Source organism: Toxotes jaculatrix, chromosome 5, assembly GCF_017976425.1.
Source record: "Toxotes jaculatrix isolate fToxJac2 chromosome 5, fToxJac2.pri, whole genome shotgun sequence".
In the NCBI taxonomy this organism is placed as follows: Eukaryota; Metazoa; Chordata; class Actinopteri; family Toxotidae; genus Toxotes; species Toxotes jaculatrix.
The window spans coordinates 9,078,279-9,102,448 of record NC_054398.1 but is presented as its reverse complement, the minus strand read 5'-3'; the positions used below and the strand labels follow the sequence as shown (position 1 = coordinate 9,102,448).

General features: G+C 41.1%; 2 protein-coding genes and 1 long non-coding RNA gene across 5 annotated transcripts; 1 reads left to right on the top strand and 2 right to left on the bottom strand.

Moving 5' to 3' along the window:
• Positions 1 to 322: 322 nt before the first annotated feature.
• Positions 323 to 18,622, bottom strand: ush1c (Usher syndrome 1C). The gene is given in 27 exon segments (XM_041037398.1): positions 323 to 791; positions 2,052 to 2,107; positions 2,322 to 2,431; positions 3,288 to 3,387; positions 3,512 to 3,565; positions 3,987 to 4,028; positions 5,157 to 5,222; positions 5,983 to 6,111; positions 6,327 to 6,380; positions 7,211 to 7,439; positions 7,441 to 7,913; positions 8,475 to 8,591; positions 8,852 to 9,016; positions 9,233 to 9,282; positions 9,868 to 10,025; positions 10,115 to 10,180; positions 11,317 to 11,459; positions 12,476 to 12,532; positions 12,953 to 13,012; positions 13,100 to 13,288; positions 13,389 to 13,446; positions 13,537 to 13,561; positions 13,676 to 13,784; positions 14,511 to 14,649; positions 14,776 to 14,919; positions 16,169 to 16,236; positions 18,277 to 18,622. Coding segments are annotated over 27 exon segments (2,910 nt in total). The 5' UTR covers positions 18,313 to 18,622; the 3' UTR covers positions 323 to 778.
• A 396-nt stretch (positions 18,623 to 19,018) lies between these two features.
• ccdc77 (coiled-coil domain containing 77) lies at positions 19,019 to 23,549 on the top strand. 3 transcript variants are annotated; one of them, XM_041038518.1, is made up of 12 exons: positions 19,019 to 19,088; positions 20,017 to 20,078; positions 20,483 to 20,669; positions 20,778 to 20,920; positions 21,007 to 21,103; positions 21,344 to 21,434; positions 21,632 to 21,723; positions 21,817 to 21,965; positions 22,160 to 22,421; positions 22,604 to 22,729; positions 22,855 to 23,007; positions 23,256 to 23,549. In XM_041038518.1, the coding sequence occupies exons 2-12, from the start codon at positions 20,044 to 20,046 to the stop codon at positions 23,400 to 23,402; spliced, it is 1,482 nt and encodes a 493-aa protein (XP_040894452.1). In that variant the 5' UTR covers positions 19,019 to 19,088; positions 20,017 to 20,043; the 3' UTR covers positions 23,403 to 23,549. The 3 variants fall into 3 exon arrangements, with proteins under 3 accessions (XP_040894452.1, XP_040894453.1, XP_040894454.1); XM_041038519.1 differs by having other exon boundaries at positions 19,023 to 19,088; positions 20,022 to 20,078; XM_041038520.1 differs by lacking the exon at positions 19,019 to 19,088 and having other exon boundaries at positions 19,851 to 20,078; positions 21,635 to 21,723.
• Positions 21,585 to 22,333, bottom strand: LOC121182161. The gene is made up of 3 exons (XR_005894097.1): positions 22,210 to 22,333; positions 21,795 to 21,879; positions 21,585 to 21,681 (listed from the first exon to the last, which is right to left on the bottom strand). It is a non-coding gene; the product is annotated as an uncharacterized LOC121182161 (long non-coding RNA).
• Positions 23,550 to 24,170: the final 621 nt, after the last annotated feature.

Below are 24,170 nucleotides of genomic sequence, written 5' to 3'. Positions count from 1 at the left end.
AAAATTTAGGTCTGAAGGGTGTCAGGTGGATACAAATCTGGATTATGTAAAACTATCCATCCAAGTTGGGGCAGGCTGCCAAACTGATGTCAAAGAGTAAGTAAGGATGTCTCCAAGCCACAAATCTACACCCAAACATGTAATTTTTTTTCTAAAAATGCTGCTTTGCACTGATAATGTTGTGTGTTTCTCTCAGGATTTGTCTCACAGTGACCCCTGCATCACTAACCTGTGTGCGTACGGTTTAAAAAAAAAAAAAAAAGCAAAACAGAAAATCAGTATGCACAACATACACTCAGTTCTTTGAATGTGAGCAGTCCTTTATTGGGCTTTGAAAACGCTGATTAGAGGGGTGCTATTGATTAGAGTCTGCCTGTTTTAACTGGCTCCTTATTGTTTTACTGACAGATCAGAACATCTAAAGGAGGTCAGCCACGTCCAGGATTGACATAGGCGAAGAGGATTAGGAGAAAGAGGACAGGAGACAACAAACCTAAATGTTGACAGGAGCTTCCTTTAACAAAACTAGACAGACATTGATGGTGTGGTGTCAATATCTTGACAGTGTACTCATCACAAGGATGACTCACAAAGAGCTTGTATTGCCAAGTTAAAAACAAAAAGACTATCTCGACTGTTGGTGTTCAAATGGGAATGAGATAAAGAAGAAGCTGTTTTATTTTATTGTGATTAAGAAGTCAGTGAATCCTGAGGGAATCATGAAGAATAAAACCTTCCTCTTAATCAGTCTGGTTTTCTTGGCAGGCTGTTGATGAGACTAGAAGAAAGTCCTGCAGGAGAAGACAGAAGAATGAATCAATAACAAGTCCTTCTGTCAGATATACTAATAGGAATTATACCAAAATAAAAGGAATTAAGTAAAGGAGTGGTAATTTATCAAGTGGACTTCTAGGTAATGTATGGAAAAAGTTTGGGTTTTTTTGTTCTTTTTAACAGTATTTTCTTTAGTCACTGCACATGAAGCACAACAGACGAACACACATGCAGTTGAGTTTTAGAAACAAAAGACAATCAGGGCTTAAAATGTACCAAAGATGTCTTTTCTTTTCTTTTGACTGAGCAAATGACAGTGCAAAACTCACTTTTTTTTAGCATGTTTAAATTTTATCAGGTCAGCTTCAAAAATAGCCCTGACCAGACTCTGGGAACATATTTATTTTTACTGTAGCAGAGCAGAAATCCTCACTACAGTACCACCCAGTGTCACTTAGCATCTGCGTACTGTATGTCAGAACATGTAACAGTCCCGTGGAACAACATCAATCAGAACAACTGCTGAAGGCTGGCAGGAGTCCTAGGCTGCATTTATGAGCGTCCATGACCTGATGACATAGGACAATACCACACAGGCCATTCATGTATGTATGTGTTTATATACGGCTCACTGGGTCAGCATTTGGCAGATATATGGTGGGATGGGTCACTGATTGCATTAGTTGTAAATGTCTTCACTCAAATAGCACGGCTGTGTCGCCGTAGAACACATGCTACAGCTATAAAGAAACTTAAGGCAACTTCCAAAGAGAAAAAAAGAAAAAAAACTGCATACTGCATAAGCTGCATACATTCACTGTCACGCTAGCTTTTCGTGGAAACAGCCAAGCTATCAATGGAATAAATAAATCTGGGGAAACGAAAACCAAAATACTCTGCGTGTCTGCTTTCTTCTGATTGACAGGGAGACTGTCACATGTGCTCAGGAACAAAAAAATGGGGCCAAACAAAAACAAATGCCACAACAAACATCCTCTCTGAGACGTGCAGTGAAGAAGAGGAGGTTTGAAGACAATGTGGATTACCGGGACAAGGGTGAGGCGGGAGGAGAGGGAGGGCTAGTGCTGAAGTAGGTAGCCGTGCCTGTACAGGGTTGCACTGCCTTCAAACACCTTTCTGTTCACAGTGGGACTGACTGATGCTGACTTAGGGCTGCATACACGTGCACACACATAATTATATTTAAATAAAAAGCAAAGGTGATAATGATTTTGCATATTTAGACTACAAAGTAAAGAATCAAGAGAAATTCTTACACTTCATCTTCATAGTCTTTAGGAGGGGAAACAGCAATAACAACGTCGATCCAGTCCTGGAGATAAAAACAACAAGAAATTAAAAAAACAAAAATAAGATATGATTTCAAGCTGCCCAACTGAAACAATCAATCTGGTTTGATGAGGTTTAACTGTAATCAATACAACATCCTGTTGTTGTAGCTACTAAGGTAAATAACATCCATTAAAAAAAAAAAAAAAAAAAAAAAAAAGATGGAGCATAGCATTTCATTGTACTCTGAGTCGTACCCCTCCACTATTCCAGGCTCGAGCCAGAGAGTTTTGTCCCTCAGTCAATGTGGCATCGATCAGGATCTTCCCATTCACAGCCATCAGTTCATCTCCTGGTACTATGCCACCTACAGACATCAGAGTCATTTAACCGCCCAACATATTTATTCACAACAGTGACACACACACACACAAACACACAGTACATGCCAGCACCAGCTGCAGAGATAAATGCAGTCTGCATGAGGAGGCACTCAAATGCTTGGACCTCTCAACTGACACATGTAAGTGATGCAGGGTTGTCATGGAGCAAAATGTCTTAACTGTACACACAGAGAGAAGTCAATAAGCAGGTGTCAGTCACTGGTATCCTGGATACTGTGCCTATTGAAACATCCCATGTCCTTCACTGCATCTTGCCATGGAGACGGTAATGATGGTGTAATAATGATGTTCAAATAAAAGAGAATGCTGTACACACAGCAAACACTGTTCCCAAAAGGTCTGGTTTCCACAGATGCAGCAAAGACTTGTGTTTTCAATATTATTATATTATTTGCAGAATAAACATGTTGCCTTAGATTTTGCTTAAGTGGCTAAATAGGGACAGAAACTTATAATGTTCAGTGTTTTGCTGAAATGTTTTAAAATTTAAAAAAAAAAATTGCTTGCTGTGGTGTTATTGAAGTGTATTGAGTTATCCTGAGACGTGTTTCTAATATTTAGTGTACCCTCACTGACATAATGATCAAAATATTAGAAAAGACCTTTGATTAAACTGGCAATGAGATAACTGTGTTTATGTTGGAGAGATACAGTAGACATTTGTTTGCATATGGCTGCAATAAAACTATAATGTATTTGCATCGACAGATACACATACACACTTATAACATTCATATCTAAATAAAGAATTACACAGACACTATAATTAAAGGTGCAACACTGAACTTATACAGTACAAAGATTAAAAACCAAACTGACCATGTCTGTCTGCAGCGCCACCTTCATAAACAGCGGATATCACCAACTTCCCCAAAGGAGAGTCTGCTCCCCCCTCCAGAGCAAGGTCAAGCTGTCCGGCCTTAAGAACAATGACCAAAACACCAACACCACCAGCCACGTTTTAGAAAATATTACCTTAAAAGTGATAAATGAGATTCTTCACATCAATAAACAGTGTTGTCTAAAGAGAGTGCGGTCGCTACCTTTTTGATTCTCAGCAGTCTCACATCTCGCCCGGCTATCTGGTCCGAGGAGAACTATTAACAAAGGGGAAAATATCTGAACCGTCATGGTCAGCAACAATACAATACACTTACAGCATACTGTGCGTTGGCTATTGACAATGGATGAAAGACTGTATAAACACAGGACTATGCTACTGGCAGTTTACACTAGGAAAGTTACATACGTTTTCTTTGGAAACAAACTGGCAACCTCTCTTATCTACACAACAGTCATTCAAATTTGCCTACCCTGCTGTTTTTGTCCCACTGCTTATTTAGTTATTAATCAAACTGGGCTGTCTATGCAGTTAAGTTGTGTATAAGAAAAACATAGAAGAAATGTACAACAACTGGCAAGACAGTTTACACCATTAACATTATGTATATGCACATCTTTTGTTGTTGTTGTAATGCTAGTTTTAAAAGGCTGCTGACAAGATCAGGCATACTATACCATTGAGTAGGGATCAAAATCGTCCTCATATTTCTGAAACCCCTGAAAGAGAATCAGCACGCAGTTCATTAGCAGTGATCAATGTGTCAATAAGGAGTTAACAAACACGGCACAAAGAAACAAATGAATCGCTAATAAATCTCTGTGAATGTGAACCGTGCAACAAGTCACTGAATCAAGTGCTGGTCAGATTTCCTTTGACAACCAGTTCTGTGTTTAATACCAGCCTGAATAGATGGAAACCATGGAGACGCTCAGAGTCATTACTTCGAAATGCACAGCGGCTTTTGAAGCCTCACACTTTAATTCAATAATGGCAAGAACAATTCACAGGAGCACACGGGCACACGTACGCAGAAAATCAACCCTAATCATTCCTACCAAAGACAACAGCTATTTAATTTCCTGGGAGGAGGAAGGAAACAGAAAAAAAACAAAGATCTCAGAGAAAGTACATCACATTTATCTATGACTCACAGAGCCATTGTCCTCACTGCAGAATAAACACTCATTAATCTCACTCTTCATTTCCTGTTGTTCCACAGAAGCTCAACACTGGACACAAATTAAGTCAATTGTAATTTGTGATTTTATTTGTTGCGACTGGAGACAACAGCTGAAATCCGACCTAACAATTTAACTGATGTGGTATTTGGAACAGTAGATGAATCTAATAAGACTGATGTTCTCTGTCTCCATGCAGAAGGTACATAAAAAGCCCTCCTTTCGTTTACAAATGCACACTGTACCAACCCTTGTAGAGAGACAGATTACGCCCACTTGGAGTCTTCTATGAGCCTTTAGAGGACAGTCCTTGATGTGCTAACCATCTGTTGCCAGTAAAGAGCAAAACTAATCACGGATCTAAGACCAAAACGCTGTGATGTGCATTCCCACACTGTACGGTCACAATACTATACTACACTACAGTGTGCTTCAAATCAATTAAAGTGCAGTCATGAATAAGCTACACAACTGGACCTAAAGGGACTGATGCAGCCAACACAGAGAGAACATAATGAAAAAATAATTTGCCATCACTGACTCTCCAGTCAACCATGAGGAAACCTGATGTGTGAGCATGGAGACCAAAAGTGAAGAAAGTAGAATGGGACAAAAGCACTCAAGAGTAATAGCAGAGTACGAGAGGTGGTCGTAGGTGCGGATTACTTGTCGTTTGTTGTTTGATTTAAAAGACGAGTTGTAAGGCACCATCCGTTTCAGCATTTCTGGAGGCTGAAACACAAAACCACGTCACAGCTTTTAGTGAGCACATGAAAATAAAGAACACTCACAGTAGCCTCACTTCTGTGCTAGTCATTTTCTCTGTGTCATTCATTTTGAAGAGTGACTTTAGTTCAGGTTGAAAAGCAGCGTTTTACTGCCCTCTCTGGTTGAAAGTTCGTCTCACCTCTGACCACAACACACAAAGGTGATAGGTGATTTAGTTGAGTGTGGTTAGAGGTGTGTTGTGCAACACTATACAACCAAATCAAATCATCTCAGCAAGGTGAAAAGTTAAACCACTGGAGAATGAGTGCTATAAACATTGATTTATGCTCCGATTCAGAGGTTATGAAGAGTTCTTCTCTACAATATTTGTTCATGGGATCTATTCATTGTTGGCTTTAGCCTTTTCCTGGGGTTTGGTGACAACAGGCAAATTACAGCCTTATTCTTTAAGTTCTTTGGCCTGTTTCTCAGCTGACTAGTCAAAGGTAAATGCAGTTTGAAAAATAAATAATCTGCCCAGTTTCATTAGAGACTTTTTGACAGGAAGAAGAATTGGCTTCCCTTTATGATCTAATAACCACAGATTGAGTTTCAGCTAAAAACAGCTTGGAAGACTCAACAGGACTTGAAAAAGAGACAGAGACTAATACTTCAGCAAGATGACAACATACTGTGTCAGATGTCTGAATGCTTTATGACCCTATTAAGCTGAATAAAAGTTTCATGCAAGGCGTAGATTACTGTGGTGTGGTGCGTTTCATACCAAACCATCAGAGCGGAGTGCAGGTCTGTGTGGGTCTGGTCGCTGGGTCTGAGACTGAGGCAACATGACGGGCTTAGACATGACAGGGGCCATCTGACGCCTCTGGTTAGGGGGACTGGGAGCTAGTTGCTATTGGGGAAAGACCACGTTTCTAAGCAACAGCTGAGTATAGGTTTGTGTTTTAACATCGTGTCGTTCAGTAAGTCATTTCACAAAAAAAGCATCTTGTTTTGGTAGGAATGTATACATTTCTAAAGCTCATGATTTAAAAAAAAAACAGAACACAAAAAACAGAAGTGGTGTTTGCAAAACTTGACACACCGTTTTTACAGAAAGAGACTCACCAAGGGACTGCTGGAAGTGGAAATATGACTGGCATGGGATGTATTTCTCATTACCTGAACCACAGTGAAATAAAAAGACTCAATCAGCTCCTCTCATGAGCCATAGGCTGGTGGCAAATTAAAGGAAAAACCAACATTAACTGTCAGTAAGGTATTAGCCACCATGTGCCACCAGAATAACTTCAGTGTGCCTTAGTATTGATTCTACTAAGTCTGGTGGACTCTGCTGGAAGGATGAACACCATTCTTCCAAAAGATATTCCCTCATTTGGTGTATTGGTGATGGTGGTGAAGAGCACTATCTAAAACATCAGTCCAAAATCTACCACAGGTGTTCAACTGGGTGGAGATCTGGTGACTGTGAGGGCCATAGCACGTGATTCACATAATTCTCACACTCATCAAACCAGTCCATGTGGAGGCATCTGCTCTTGTTATGTTCCTCCACTTTTTTATTCAGGCTTTTCCTTTCATTTGTCAGCCATCTGTGTAACATGCTGCACCACACACCATGCGACACCCCACTCTGTCTAACAAACCACACAGCTACAAGCAAACATCAATAACAACTAACTGCATCTCTGAATGCATTAACCTCAGCTGGAAGAAAATTGTAAATCAATGACTGCCCGATCCAGCCATGCTAAAACAGTGTCTCACTCTCTGTTCATGCATAAAACATGCCAATAAAACAGAGCATGCACAAAAACCTGTGCATTCAATGAAAATGCATCAACCCTGTGAGCTATCTACATATTTCTTTGGAACTGCTGATGCAACTTTTCTTCACAGATTGAAACAAAATGTTCCTTGCCATCTATCAATCTGACACTCCTGAACTAAAGCATCTACACACTCTTAACCCTCACACGAGAATCTCTAACCTTTGGACTAGAGGGGTAGGACATTTCACTGGTGTTAGCCGAGTAAATCCCTCCTCTCGGGAGATAGCCGCCTGCCTCCCACTCACTCCTGCGCTCCGGAGGACTGGGAGGGTGTTGGTGGTGATAGTGGTGATGCTGGCGGTACCCGCTGAGGGTGCCTATCCGGTCTTCGGAGTGTTGTGGAGGTGGGGGTGGAGGGGGAGGTGGAGGCGGTGGAGGAGGAGGGGGGTGGCGGTGGAGGAGGCCGTGGGGCAGGTTGTGGGGAGGATGGAGGCCATGACGACTGAGACGGAGGAGGGTAGTGGGAAGAAGATGGGCTGGGGAGATGGGCTTGGGGAGGGTGAGACTGAGGGTGAGACTGTGGGTGAGGCCTGCGCCCCTTGTTGGTCAAGGTAGATGGAGCAGAGGGAGGCTTCCTCGCAGCTGGTGGAGAAGGAGGTCGGCGCTGAGGCGATGCTCGAGGGGGAGGAGGAGAGTAGTTGGGGATGGTAGGGTTCAGCTTGGGCGAGGGTGGAGGGAGAGGCAAGGGAGGAGGGGGCTGGCTGTTGGTGGGTTGGGTGGGGGCCAGTCTCTTCATAGGGCCCCGCAGGCTCTGATCAACATCATCCAGGTTGATGTCATCCAGATCAGTGGTGGCCAGGTGGAGACCACCAGGGAAACGCTTCACCTTGGGCTCGGAGGCAGGAGAGCGTGGCGGGGAGAGCTTAAAGTGACAGGGAAAATGTTTCACCTCATGTTAATTCTCCTTTTAGCCTAATTAACAATGCATGCTTAACTATTCACATTCCTGTCCCTTCCTAATTCTTTCACTTGCTAGAAAATCTCGTCTTTTGTTCTATGACTGGGTGAAAATTCCAGCTAAAAATGCACTCAAACAATTTTGAACCCTATTGTTCCTCGTGCCATAAAACTCATGTAACTTGACATGGGTGGCATCATGGCACAGTGGCTGGGAGAAAAGCCTGTCTGGACTTTGGAGAACTACTAAACTGCCCTTCCCTTCATCACTTTACTCCGTAACATCCTGTTTTAACCATAAATATTAGTAAACCAAATATGGAGACAAGCCATCAGTGAAACATGTTCAGGAACAGTTGCCACTTATTAATCAACTAATTTTGAGAATATTGTTGTAGATCTGCATCATTGCCTTATTACCAGAGTTTTACCCATCTTCTTGTTACAATAAAAGCTATTCATTAGACTTATTTCATATAAAATTATGTGGATAGACAAAACATCCAGAGGAGGTCTCACTCTATACCTCTGGAGATTCGTTCTCCACACAGGAGATCTGCTCCAACCGAGTCTGACAAAGACGCTCCACCCAGTGTTGCACTTTCTCAGACTCCTCCAGGTCTTCCCTCTCCGTCTCTGAGACCTGAGACCACAGAGGCATAGCCGGGCAGCATCAGCAGACAACATGCGTCAGTCCCTCACACACACACTGTCAAATAATCAAGATGTGAAACTGTGTGGCAATTTAAGTTAGTTAAAGAGAAAACTTTAAACAGTGAAAGTAAAGTTAACTTTTCCATAAAGTGTATCAGAAATATTAATCCGACCAATCAAATGGTTTAATCCACATTGTCACTTTCAACTTCACCCTACAATTCATTTGGTAAAGTCCTGTTTTCGTACCTCCTGAACCAGCCTATTGATCTTCAGTTGCTTCTCTCGTTCATACATCTCTTCTTTCTCCTTGGCCAGTTTCAGCTCAAACTCCATCTCCTTCTTGTTTTTCCTCTGCTCCTGCAGCGTGTCTGTGTTTGACACTTTCTTCTTTTTCTTCTTCTTCTCTCCTTTCTGAGGTGCCATCAGTTAGTCAATATAAATAGCCGGGGACACACAAAACTGCCACTCCAAACCACACAAATAGCTAGAGACGCCACACTGTGAATGATTGTTAAAACAGCAGCAAACAACTTTAAGTTTTAAATTCTAAAAACTAGAAGGTAGTTATCACAAACTTTCCTCTGTGACCACTCTAACACCACACTGAGCTCACACAGCTGACAGTACCTTGCGGATTGACGGCAGTTTCCCCTCATATCGATAAAACCAGCCAAATGCTAAGGATGAACACAAATCATTGTCAAGTATGAAAATCAAAGTATGTTAAAACAAAATCAAGGTTTAAAGAAAGTCTCAGTAAACACCAAGCAGTGTGTCCATCTGAAAACCAAGACACTAATGAGCCACAACACACTCAGAGAAAAATGATTGAGCCAAGTGAAACACTTGGGGAAACTCCTCTTGAAAACCAAATGATGCAAACTGTTTTTTAAGTGGTTTGGTTGTCAAAGGAAATCCAGCACTAGTTTGTGTGTATGCTGGTTTGCACAAACATCCTCCCACAACAGCTGTGACAATGCACAGCTGAGGCTCCAGACTTACTTGTCTGTCCTCCTCTTCCTCCTTGTCTTCCTCTGTGAAGGAGCTGGCGTCATCAGCTTAGAGGAGAGGCCATAAAAAGCAGCACCGCACACAGAAGTCACAGAAAGAGAGCATGCGTAGAAAAGGAGGAAACCAAGTGAGATACAGGAGAGAAATACTTCTAAAACTCTGTGGTTTTAGAAGAAAAGTAAATAAACATGCTCAGAAATGAACAGAAGATCCACGCATTTTAAGGAGAAGATTCAATCAGGGGTCCTTACGAGAGCTCTTGGCCTTTGGAGCAGGGGTGGTTTTTGAATCAGGTGGGGCAGGTGCTGAGCTCTTTGGAGCACGTGGGCTCTTAGGGCTCTTGGGCCTGTCTTTGGTGCCCCAGTCCTCCTCCCACTCTCTGCTGTGCTTCTTCTCCACAGCCTCAATCCTTCACAGGACAACCAAACAAGTGAAGTAAGTAAAATATGTTATCAAAACAGTACTGAATTTGCACTTTATGGACGATTAGATGCATACTTCTCCATCTCCTTTCTGTAGCGCTCCTCTTCTTCTGCTGTTTTCTGAGAAATCTCCATCTTCCTCCTGTCAAACACAACATAAATACACAGGCTTCAGCATAGAGCTACAGTGCATGGTTATAAATGCAGAATATATAACTTTAATACAATTTATGGCTGCGATTAAGACCGTCAACCCTCCAACACATGATATGCAGTCCCATTATTCATGCCCAGATATTGCTGGCATCAAAGCACTGAGAAAATCGAGTGTGTCCTCTGAATTCATAAACGCCTGTGAAAATGATTTAGGATGTGTGAATGCAAATCTATATGGTGAAATAACTACGGAGAGATTAAGTGAAGGTCCTCGGTTAGATGGAAAACCACTGCAGGTCCAGATTGGTTTGATTGTACCTGATTTAAGCAGACGCTCAGTTGCCAGGGCAATGATCGATGCCCCTGTTCAAAATGGTGGCAGCAAAACTCTGTTTTGCTGTCCTGTTGAAGGTGTCAGCAAGCCATGCAATGGCGTGAATAACATTTGAGGTATTTGAATTTAGGATGACAGAAGAAGCTTAATCCACAAAGGTAAAGGAAACAGCCAGGCTCATTTGGCACTGACTGAGAGATGATGTTTGAGGCTGGATACAAAGGAGACTGACTCTAAAATGCACAGAAGAATTTCTGCAAAACATCAGCATAATCAGTCAGTCAACACCTCTGCTTTTGGAGGATGGCTTTCAGATTCAGACTGATGTTGGTACAGTATTCCCCAAGCTGATTATCGTTGTCGGTTTACTTTGTATATGTTCCTGAGGTCAAATCATTTGCAAACCAAAACAGTGAGCTGAAACACACTAAAATACTCCATAAAGATAAGAACTGCAGGACTGGGTAAAAATTCTTTGCTGTTATGTCACTACGAGCAACACCTTTCACATTATACATGGTCTTTTGACGCACTGTTAGTATAAACAAAATTATCTGAGCAGCTATTACATAAATATGGTTTCCTCTGTAGCTATTAATTGTAGTAACAATCATGTTAAGGTTGAGAAGCTTAAGGTGTCAATATCTTTTTGAATTGAACCCAGAAACTTCCTTTTTGTGCATTACAAGACAAACTCATTCACCACGCCACACACTGCAGAAGATCTGTCCCATGACGAGAGATAATTTCAAGAAGAGGAGATTAAAAGTTTTCCACTGTTCACTCACTGCCTCTCCTTCTCCTGCTGCTCTTTAATGATTTTGTTGGTCTCCAGTGCCACCCTTTTCTGGTGCATCAGCTCCTGCCTCTCCAGCTCCCTGCGGGCCTCCACTGCCAGACGCTCCTCGTCTGTCATAAACAGCTCGCTGCCCTGAGAGAGTGACAACAGCCAGAGACGATAATCAGGGAAAGACATGGTGTACAGCAGGGGTCCTCAAACTTTTTGGCTCTGGAGACTGGAAGGCAAGTCCAAACCAGTCTCCTGGATCGGGAGAGAGAGAGGAGAAGTTTGTTCTTGTCACATAACATCTTTGAAGCTTATAGCCTCAGAATCAGTGCTCTATAGCGTGTGAGCTATTTCCATAATTAATATATACTATATACTGTTTATACAAATACAAAAACCTGTATAGACTCCCAATTATTTATTGTTGCAAAAATAACCATATGAGAGGCAAGAGAGGCAAATGGTGTCTGATAAATATTTATAAAAGCACACTCATTTTGCTTTGATGTCGCTGATCAATTTGTCACGTAAAAACATTGGCTATCTCATTTTGGAACACGACCTTCAATTTCAATAACCTATAATGGAGGATGTACTGGATATGTCAAAACAAAGACAGACACACTAACACAAATAAATGCATCAGACGGGCACCGAGGAACACAGTAAATAAGACGAGACTGCTTGTCTCAGTTACACAGTCGTCGTCAGCGAGTCCCGAGGCAAACAACCTGCCGAGTGACTTGACTGATGATAAATGCTGCTCCTGCAGACAGCTGGGCTGAGGCACAGGCTCCGTAATGTGATGTCCCCAAAAACAAAGTGGTACATTAATACGCGCGGTGCAGGAATGCAAAGGAGAGAAGGCAGAAGTTTGTGTTTCTACATCCATAACTCCTCACTATTTTTAACATTGTGAGAGAAATACATTTTCTCATGTGTGGTTTTATCCATATCCCAGGTTTTTTCCTTATTTATATATCATCTATGATCCCACCCACAATATACACAGTAATCATAGACATTTTATACTATATACACCATTTTGTTTTACCATTGCCACTATAGAAAGGAAAAAGTTACATTAGAGGTGCAAAAGATGGCCTAGTGTTAAATACTCTATAAATCATTATTAAGAATAATGCAGTTAGGGTACTTACAGCTCCTGTCAGAACAGTGATAGTCAGACTCCTGCTGCTCTTCAGGACTCTCACAGCCTGGGAATATTAAAAAAGAAACTTCAAATCATGCCATTAATTTTTAAGATTATATTTAATGAATGAAATCAAGGGGAAACCAATAACACTGCTCCATGGCTTGTGGAAAGTACGTGATGTGTGTGTGTGTGTGTGTGTGTGTGTAGTCATCATGGTGTAAAATCCTCACTGGCTCCAGGCAAATATCAGTAAATGTTAAAAGCGCTGATTGCTGGTTATTTGCCAACATGGCAAACAATCCTGGGAGGGTTTTTTCTATCTCAAAAATATTTTAGCTGGTTAAACACTAATTTGGCTTTGGTTCTTCAGCTCAGTGAGTAAAGCCCAAAACAAACACTGCCAATGATGAGGGTCTTAACAACAGGTGCCCTCATGATGCTGTGGGTGCACTGATAGGATATGACAATAAGTAACATTCACCTCTTTGTGGTCCGCATTGGTGAAATCCACCCCGTTCACCTCCACAATCTGGTCTCCAACCTAAATTTGGATATAAGACATAGATAAAGTTCACTGCAGGCAGGAAATGAGTGTCAACATTTGATAGAGTTGTTTTTGAGCAATCACCTCAAGTCCAACTTCTGCAGAAAGGGAGCCTGGCCTGACATTACTGATGTAAATGCCAGGTTTCTGGGTGGGACCGCTGGAGATGCTGATGCCCATACCCTTTGTACCCACAAGACTGAGGAAAACCTTCTTCTCCTTGATTTCTTTCCCTCCAATGGATGCCAAGCCTGCAACACTACTTTTTTTCTCCTGGGAGGAAAAGAAAGAAAGTCCATAAGCTTTCTGTTCATGTGATACAACTTCTGAAACAGACAAACAACATGAAGAAAAAAGAAACTCTGTCTCTTACCCCTGACTCAGACACAAACTGGTCAACAAACTGCCACTTAAGGGGCTCATCTGGTGAGCTGGAAAAAAATGAGAAAAGTAGATGAGAACACAGCAGAATTTCAAACAACAACAAATGATTGCCATTATTGCCATTTTAATTATCTTACCTTTTCACTGGGATCATCCCCACATCTGCAAAGATGGGAGAAAAAAAAAATCCAATGAAAGATGATATTAATCAATATTCACTTCAGTGCACATCAGTCATGCTACATTTGGTGGAAAATGAGTTTGTGTTTGACGTACGCCTAACTTTGAGCGACACAATCTTCTTTGTCTTGATGAGACTGATGACCTCCTCGTGGATACAGGAAGAGATGGAGTATCCGTTGATGCGCACAATCTCATCGCCAACCTATAAATCAACACAGGATGGGGATATTAGGAATGACACATTCACTTTCAATCTATCAAGTCAGATCACAGATGAAGTTATTGCTTCTCTAGTAATGTAAATCTCTGTCTGCTAAATATACCAGCCACTATGTGGTCTACTGATCACAGAGTGGATACTAGACAAGAGGCCATCTTCACCTGAGATGTCGTTATAAAGCTTATAAGTCTGTCACTATACTATATTAAAGCACTGATCTGAGCAGGTCCGAAGAAGACATTAACTTTTTCTTTCATGACAGGAGCAATAATTACTGTTATTTAAGTTCCATCTGGGTGAATCTGTGACAGATATTCAAGTTCCATGAGACTTTAACAAACATGGTGCTTTACCCCACCTAGTGGATTCTGATATTATGACTGACACTAACTCAGACACATGGCTGCAGAAAATCAAAAGAATTAGATCGATTCAGTGGACAAAATATAATTATCCTATTATACTGTATGTTTCAATATGTCAACTATGCAACCAACTGCAAACTGTATTGGTATCCTAAAGAAAACCAGTTATGTTAATATTATATTATCAATAATACTATTATAATGTCTACAAAATAATTATTTTACATACATATAGTTCTTTAAATAGTACTTTCTCTAAAATCTAAATTTAGAAGTATAAAAAACATTTAGTTGCACGAAAGGAAATGGGAAAAAAAATCGCAGTTAGCTCACTGGTACATACCTGAAGGCCGACATTCCCAGCCTGACCATCTTTGACAATCTGTGATATGTAGAGACCACAGCCAAACTCCAGCCCTCCTCGGACACTCAGACCCAGTCCATCACGGTGTGTCCGATCCAAACGCACCTCTTTGAGCTTCCTGCACAATCAGGAGAGACATGAAACAGAGGTACAAAACAGGATGTATGAGGATGTATAAAGTTTAAAGATGGAGAAAAGAGATGGTTTTAATATGAAAACAAACACAATGCCAGGCTGTACTCACCGCGACCTCTTGGGGGTGAGAAGGTCGTACTCCACCTGGTGTTTGAGCGGGATGAGAGGTCGGATGGCGTCAAACAGTGGCAAGCGCTTTGGTTCATTGATTACCAGCTTCAGGTCCCCCACCAGCACTGGCAAATCCATCGACCTGAGAGAGTGAGAGAGGGAGAACTATAGATTTACATTAATATACGATGGTTTCTACCTTCTGGGTGGATAAAAATAATGGTAAAGACCATGTGGTTTTCCACAACAACTTTTAGCATGTATTTATAGTACACTTTGGTACAAGAAAAAAAGCTTTACTTTAGAAATAGGTGCTTATGTTGGGACAACATAATAAAATCTGATACAAAAATAATGGAAATTATACCCTAAAACTTACTATTGACTTATGAAACCCTTGTGACCTTTGGTCATTTTATGTATTTGTTTATTATTATTTAATTATGTTTTTTCTGGAAATGAATTGCCTATTATGGGCTAATAATTTCTTCCACCAGAGAGCACTGCATTATAAAATTTCATTTTCCCAAAGTGGTGGGTTCTCTGAGAATAATATTCTAGAGGAAACATTAAATACCTCCATTAAATTCTTCTATTTCTAATTTAAACATATGGTATATAGCTGTAACACCTAAATGATGATGACTGGAGGATCCAATCTTCCGTTGCAATTCAAAGAAAGACAAAGGGCAACCAGAACAAAAATTAAACCAGCAAAGTAAAAGCTACTGCACAAAATCTGTCTACCTGGCCTCCTCGCTGAATTATTAATAGGTGCCGTTTCAGCTCTGTTTGGAGGATGAACATAAAAAGAGCTTTTGTGGATAACTGCCCAGGCTTGTCGGAGCACAGTGGAAACTGATCAGAGGCTTAACCACTGGGGCCACAGGGCTCTGCCTCTGTACAAAGATTAATTGAAACCTAGACCTGTAGCCCCCACCAGTCCACCCAACACCCCCTCCTCCTCCTCCCTCCCCAGCCTTCTGAGACCAGGCTGTTATCAGAAACCGTGATGAGGACCACAGTTTAAACTGCAGCTATATGTGCATCAGAACTGGATGAGACCGTATAAAGAGCTTTTGATAACTAAACATGAAAAAGTTAGAGAGGAGTTAATAGTAGTTGGGAAAGGCATCATTTCACCGTGCAGCAACACTTGAGGCAAACAAGCATAAATGTAGTCCTTTTATTTTACTGTCTTTTTTCTGTTGGTAAAGGTAGAGACATTACAATACTGGCTCAAAGTGGCCATGATTTAACAACACAGTCTATTCAATAAGTGGTGTGAATAAACAGATATGTAGAAGAAAAAAACAAAACAAATAGGAAAAATGCAACCTGCTCACAGACACATACTGGAACCACACTGTGCAGTGACGGACAGTACTCACTGGTGATACATGCGGAGGACATCGTACAGGTAATCCTTCTCTGCTTCATTTTCAATCAGCAACTCCACCTGCAAGAAAGGACAAACATCTGGTGCCATCCTTATAGTTACTGCTGAATCAGAGGAAACGTCAGCCCACTGATACACGCCGTACCTCTCTCTTGTGGTCCTGTCAACACCACAGGGGGTGAGCCATTTGTCTCTGTGTGGGTGTGTATGTCTGTGTGTTTGTAGGAGTCATACAAACCTGATGGCGGCTCAGCTGCAGCAGGATAGTTTTGAGGAAACGCTTCGGCCAGTCACTGATGTAACACATTTCCGTCGTTCTGACTAAGTCTGTGCAAAACTAAGCTGCAAGCTTCACTTCTGACCTGAGTTGTGTCTTTTCTTTTGTTTTTTGTTTTTTTAAAATCAGAGTGAAAATTTCACTCACTAAAACTAGGCCTTGGGATGATGAGGCTCCTTGGAGTAAAGCAGGTGTAATGGGCTAACCTTCCCTAACTATCAAACCACTGGGAGGGAATAATGGCAGGACAGCTGAGGAGAGGCTACAGTGGGAAGGTCAGCAGTGTCGTCTTACATCTCAGACACAAACAGAGATGAACATTCACACCCAACATTCACACACACACACCTCATCTTGAACAGTGTGAACACCGATTGGCAGATCATCCAAGCCTCGCTGTAGTTTCATAAATGTGGACCTAAACTCTGTAGTGAGGGAGTGTGTGACATGGTGTTTATGACATGTCATAAATGTCTCTTGCTCAGAACAGCCAAACACACTCAGCCACTCCTGCAGCCTAAACTACATGCAGACTTTGGCCCCATAATCCAATAAGATAAGAGATCATTGGTCAGTTAAATGCTGATTTTAAAAAGCACTGTCTGGTTTAGACATTTAGACTTTTTTTCACACAATAAGATCCTATGCAGCTTTGTTCTATTACAATGTACACAGGCAGCAGGGCACATTCAAACCTCCAGAGAACAAAGCAACCTTTAACTGGCATGTTTACAATGAAGAAACATAATTCAATACTTTGAATCAGGACAGTTAAATTGACACGAACACTCTATCAAACAGATTCAGTGACTGTGAAAATGTCCCCAAAAAGAGACAAAGCCTGATTGTGCCGTGTACTCCCCTCTGCCTCTAATTAAACCCATAAATTGTCCAATCTCTTCCGGCCATTTGCTCATCTCTGACATGGTCTACATTACCTAATGCTAAGTTGCCCTTTGTGAAGAGCCTACAATATGGGACCCTGTCTGCCTGTCTGCAGCACAGATGGCTGCATGGTGATCTCTACATGCTCTAGGGCTGAAAACACCCTGAACATATCGTGTTCCCTTCCTCTGTTATCTTTTACTCATAGCTACCTTTTCAGGGCTTTCCCTATTGCTGTAATGTGCCAACATCAACCAGAAAACACAATGAGCTTAATCCATGGAAACATATATCATGGATCCGCATAACATTTATTTAATACGTGACCATGAAGACTTTAGCTGTATTATGTTTCCATGAAAAGGTACTAGTCATTTCACAAATACAGAAAGACCACTGTGTGTGAGTACACTGTGGCTTTATAGTTTTAAGCTTTAAACTGGGAAGATCCACTGTGGCCCAAATTATGCCCATAACTCCAAACAGAGATGTGCTTTTAAGTACCATCTAGCAGAACAGTCGTGTGAACTGTAACATCCCTGTCTCTCAAAACAGATAAAAGAAAAGCAATTATTTCTGATGAAGAAATTAGTCTATTAACAAGTCTAATATTTCTGACAAATTTCTCCCATGGATTTTATAGTAACTGATACACTTGTGATAAATGAATTTTTTTAACCCTGGGGGTACCGCCGTACAATTTCTAAATTAGGTGTTCAACTTATAAATATGATTTTTAAATTTTTTTTAGAAAGGCATCCTTTTAAAACAACTTCTTGGATGCTTTTAGCTGATGTTTATTTTTCGTAAGGCCTGTGTATGCGCAACATCCCACAGGGAGAGACACCTGAGCCAGTCAAGCGACAACCAGGTAAACAAACAGCTTATTAAAAGAGCTATTTCACCAGTGTCCTTAGATAAAAATGTTAGTATCTTACCTTGTGCCTAAATTCCCGAGCAACTTTCCGCTCCATTGTTAAGAAACGGAGGCAAACGGGCCGCAGTGGACTCCTGGTGTCGGTGAAGTTTGACAAGACCAGACCAGACCAGGGTCAGTTGTCAAGTTAGTCGAGTTTATACCAGAGCTTCCGGTTGGGATGTTCATGGTATAACAAGAATTAACGAGGAGGAAAATGGTTTTGGCAATGGATATTACCGAGGTAAACATCTCAAAAGTTATGTTACCCTAAAGTATATTATTGTGTGTACCTCTTGTTCTCCACACATTTCAAAGTTATAGATTTATTTTGAAGGGATAAACGTTTAACTTCGGTTCCTTTGCAAACTTGATACGGTTCACCGTTGGCGCGTTGCCCATCAGTTATTTAGACAATTAGTAATTTAGACGCTTCAACAGACACACTAAAAAAATCTGTAACATAGACTCACTTTTAAAATACACTTTTTAAATCGCCGAACCTACAGAAGTAACGTTAGTCAGAAATAGTTTCCAATGACCCCCCTGAACAGCATTAAACATGGGTGACTCTGTTTTATTCCAATAAACACTACCGATCCACTTGTGCTACATAAATGGCATCGCAAATTGTGCGGTTATTGTCGTATAAACTATTTCATGACACTCCATACATTTATATTCAATCGTTGCCGCTGGCTGGCAAAATAACATCTTTGCTCAGTATCCCACGAAGAAGACGAAGGGGCGTAAACTTCCGGGTTTCAAAAGCTTGATAGCAACGAACAACGCGACTGCACCGAGGGCTGTGAGTTTTAAAAAACACTGTAACAGGTAAGTAAATATATATCATATAAATGTTCGCTAAAATGCTGGAGATGGATGGAAAGCAGTTTGCATGTGCTGTTGCTCTTTTACGTGCTGATTTCAGCCACATCTGAAGTTTCGTGATAGATTACGGTTATTTCTTTATGCTGAAGAGCACAGGATATGCTCTTTTTCTTCTCACCCTGTTATCTTCACGAATTACTACAAACTGTCCGTCTCAGTCGAGCTGTCTGATCGCTGAGTGTGCGCTCAAAACGATTAAAAATGTTAAAGTTTCTAACTGAGAACACCTTTTGTGCTTTCAAACGTCCCGCTCCCCCTGGCGCCCAATCCATGCCAGCAAGAAGAGCTCAACGCACAAACCAGCTTTTAATATCTCAAACGTCTTATCTCTCCAATATAGACTTTTTAAGACCCAGACACTTTTTTTTTATTACATCTACAGATGAAGCAGCATATGCCATCATTAACAAAGGAGTGAATAACTCATGAACTACCATTTATCTGTTATATTCACTAGTTTTGTTAGATGAGTTACTGTAAAATGGAAAATATTGTGGCCTTTCCATAAAAATTTGATATCATATTTGCTGCTACTACTACACACAGTTGATTTGTTGCTGTTTTAGTAAAATGAGATGGGGGTTTTTTTCTTTAAGAAATGAAGAAAATTCCCAGAACAACAGCTTATAATAACTATAAAGTTTTTACTGGGTATGAAATGATAGCAGGAGTCTTAAACAGGGCTTTTGCTGTAAAGATTCCAGTAAAAAAAAATTCCGGGGTCCGTCCAAGCTGACATCTTTGTATTAATACACATATTCAGTGCAAAGCTGTTTGCTGTTTACTGTCAACAACCAAGTTATTTTGCAGTACTGATGACACCTAAATGTAAATGTCCAGAACCAACATATAATTTTTTTTTTTTTCCCAGCACAGAAAGTCAGTGTTTTGTGCTGAGATGGGATCACCAACAAAAGATGCAACACCACACAGGTAAGATTCTTTAGTCAACACACAAGGAGGACAGACAGTTTTGTGGCTTTTACTGCAAAAAAGAAATCTTGCGGTGGCACTGTGAGAAGGACGTAATGCTTTTGACTGTATTCTCCCTGAGTGGTGGTTCTTAGACTTATTTTACTGGTCCCCCACTGTTACAGTCCTAAGTCTTATCCCGTATGGATTTAGTGTTACTCCTTAAGTGGGTTGAAATCCCAGGATAATGAGTAATTTTCATTCCTTGTTGTTTCTCTGCAGACGTACTCTACTGTATATGTACAGGGTAAAATGTTACTGATATTGCAGGTCTAGAGTCTAGTGGCTACAGCACTGGGTGTTCATGTGGTACTGGAGGTGTCCTTTCATATTGACCCATAAAGTATTTTTTTTTCCCCCTACAGAACCAACAATCGAACTCCTGGTCGGGAACCTGACTCCCCACTACCCCCCATTCATGAGCGTCTGGCATACCTGCGTCCATCCAGGGAGCTGCTGGAGTTCTACAGACAGAAGATCGCCCAGTTTGATGGGGAACACGAGGAGCTGCTTCAGATGCTGGAGAAGTACAGAGGCATCACAGAGGACCAGGTGCGACAAAAATAAGGGTCATTGTATGTGCAATAGTTTTTCGGCTTTACCAGAGTAAATTTTCCTGCATCAACTGATCTTCTCCATCTGTGTTGGAAATCCTCTCAGCATAAGCTACAGTGGGAGATACGACAGCGAGAGGGAGAGATTGCTGAGCTGCAGAATGCACTGAGCGACATGCAGGTCTACCTTTTCCAAGAGAGAGAGCAGTCTCTCCGGCTTTATGCAGAAAATGACAGACTAAAGATCAGGTGGGTGAAACCATAAGATGCAGTTTTTCTTCCTTGGTACTTCTTCAGTAAAACTGCATCTAATTATATTATTCACTTTTGGACAGAGAGCTGGAGGACAGGAAGAAAATCCAACACCTTCTCGCCCTGGTGGGTCCTGATGCAGGAGAGATCACATATTTCCACCGGGAACCTCCTCACAAGGTACACACTTCATCACAGCCCTTTCTCACAGTTATTCGCCTTAATAACTGCTGCATTTTCTGCTGCACACATCACCTCTGAAAAGTTACATCTGTGGTTTTCTTGCTGTGACACATCCAAATATCTAAAGCAAAAAAAAAGTTGGACCAACAATCAAATTATTAAAATAGCATTTCCTACATTTTCAAACATAATTTTCAGCGAGTGGGACACAGATGACTATATGGGACTATGTTTCAGGTTACTATAACTCAGAGGAACGCTGAATCCAGATTGGATGAAAATCTCAGTCTCAGGTCAACAAAGTTCAGACCTTCTGTGAGCAAGAAAGGTTTGAAAACATTTTTTTTTCTATGTATAATATTATTTCAAATTTGGGATAAACAGCTTATTGTAATGACCTGGTAAAGATCTGGTAGTGTTTTAACCTCTTTAAATTTAGGTACAGAAAACCAGATCTTGTAGTTGCTTCAGACAATACCTGTTTCTTCTCCTGAGTGTGGCACTTAAATTTCATGTCTGTCTAAGTAGAGAGTAGCAGGAGAACAAAATCAGCCGATGGGGTAAATGGAGAGAGCCTGGAACAATACAAGAATGACAATCAGACTTTGTTATTACAGGTAAAGTCCTGCTCTACAAAAACATGAAATGGGATTTAAGTGATCTTAAACAAAGACATGCAACATATCACCTCTTGTGCCTCACATTTCCAGGTGGAGGCGCTGCAGGCTCAGATGGAGGAACAGGCTCGTCTGGCCAAAGAGCAGGTAGAGTCTCTGATGGAGGATAGACGGATTAAAACAGAGGAGGCACAGGCACAACAGCAGAGAGACCAGGAGCGCATCACAGCTCTGACTGACAAGTGGGTCTCTTAGTATTTATGGGATCTGCACTTTTATTTGTTTAGTTCTCCTATAAGATGTAGTTTTGGAATTATCAATACCTTTCTGCTTGCTGGTCAAGATATCTCTGGATTCTATCTTCTTTTTGAAGTGATAATTTTTACTTTTACTTTTTACTGACTGTCCTTTCTTCCTCTCACATTGGACACTTCAGGCTCCAGCGAACCCAGAACCTGTTGTATGAGAGCACCAGAGATTTCTTACAGCTTAAGTTTGACACACGGGGTCATGAGAAGAGCTGGATGGTGGAGAAGGACCGGCTGCTGAGGGACCTGGATTCCTGCCACAACCGTCTGAGGAAGGCTGGGTCTGCTGGCCCGGAGCCGGGCCGAACGTGGCAGCCTGGCATCAGCACAGCCCTGCTCCTCCCGCGACCTCAGCCAGAGTCACAGCAAACACACAAAGAGGAGCTAAAGGTGACAACAGTAATTTTGTATGTTAATTTTAGTCCTTAAGAAGACATTTGTACTTACCTATCCATTTTGTAGAATAGTATAAATATTTTTAATCTTTGCCCTTGATAAAGAATGTAAGTAGCTTGCTTTGGTTTTGGGTGTTTGGTCCTGTCCTTTATCTTTCCCCTGTGCTATTTTATCAGGCTATGCAAGAGGAACTGAAGCAAGCCCACCGTCTGGCAGAGATGTACAGGGAGCAATGTATTACACTGGAGACAGAACTGGCCCAAATCAGAGAGGAGGGGGATGTGGGCAGGGAAATATTTAAGGTACCATTGTTGGACTGATGTTCATCATGTTCGTCTGTAAAATTCATGCAAATCTCTGATTATTCATATTTTGTGGTGATTTTTCTTACTGATGTGTTTGTGTTGTGTGTTACGTATGTGTGCAGGACCGTTCAGACAAAATGGCCAAGCGCCTTCAGCTGATGACTCAGCGCTATGAAGCGCTGGAGAAGAGGAGGGTCATGGAGGTGGAAGGCTTCAAGACTGACCTGAAGCACCTTAGACAGAAATTCAAAGATGTTGAAAAACAGCTCCTCAAGGTGAAAAGCCTGCGATGTTTCCCAGTGGTCAATCACTGTTGCTTAAATGTATTTATTTTTTATTTCAAGATAACAAGCTTGTTTTGTCAACAACACAAATAAACCATTTAGTTGTAATAGTAAAACAAAATTGAGAAAACCTCTCCCCTCTAGCCTTCTATTTTGCTGTTATTAGAACATTAATATTTATACTGCTTTATCATGCACATATGTATTCACTTCTAAGATATAATTCTTTTGTGCTTCAGGTTACTCTGAATATTGGGCCCAACCAGGACCTAGCTATTCTTCATGAAGTACGCCAGACCAACACCAGGACAAAAAAGGTTCAGGGTGAATTGATGGCACTGAAGGCCAAAATCTACGGGCTGGAAAATGAGCTGAGATTTAGCTGAAGAGTGTATGTGTGATGTGTTGTGTCTGTCTAAAGAGGAGAATCTCTGTGAGGTTTACCCCTGTAATGTGTTTGTGCTACTGCATTTAGTGCTGAAATGTGAACTGAATGTTATTTCTACTTTGTAGTTTGGACCAATAAAAATGTTTTATTACAACGATTTTAAATCAGTGAACACCCACAATTATTCACTGAATGAACTCTGCAAGCAGCAATAGGCTTCTTCACAGCAGACATTTTGAGTTGTCCCATCGTTATTATATGTGCACTATTGAGTTCAGGTTTCCACATCACACTTTTGTAAACTTAATACTGGACCAGGATTGGCTTTCAGATTAGTTGTGATGACCTCTAACATACAGGTCTTAAACTCAGATTTAAGGTGAGCACAGACAAACTTTCCCCCTTCAGCAGATAATTATGAAAACACCCTTCAAGTGTTAAACTCACTGTTTTTTAATTTAAAAAGTTTTATCAAACATATAAAATCATGAAAGAAAAGAGTAAACACACCCACTGCGCAAAAACACGTCCAAACGACGTCACTGTTCCAATTCATTTTCCTATAGCTTCATTTGATTGTCTCAGCAGCAGGTGACAACTGGAAACGCATACAAACGTGTGATGCATTTCCAGTTTAAACCTGCTGCCGAGCCAGCGAAGCTACAGGAAAATTAACTGGTACAGGAAACAGGTCCTCCACCTTTTGGAAACACATGGGACTGCAGTTATACACAGAGGTTCACAATAAATCACAATTCAACCCCCA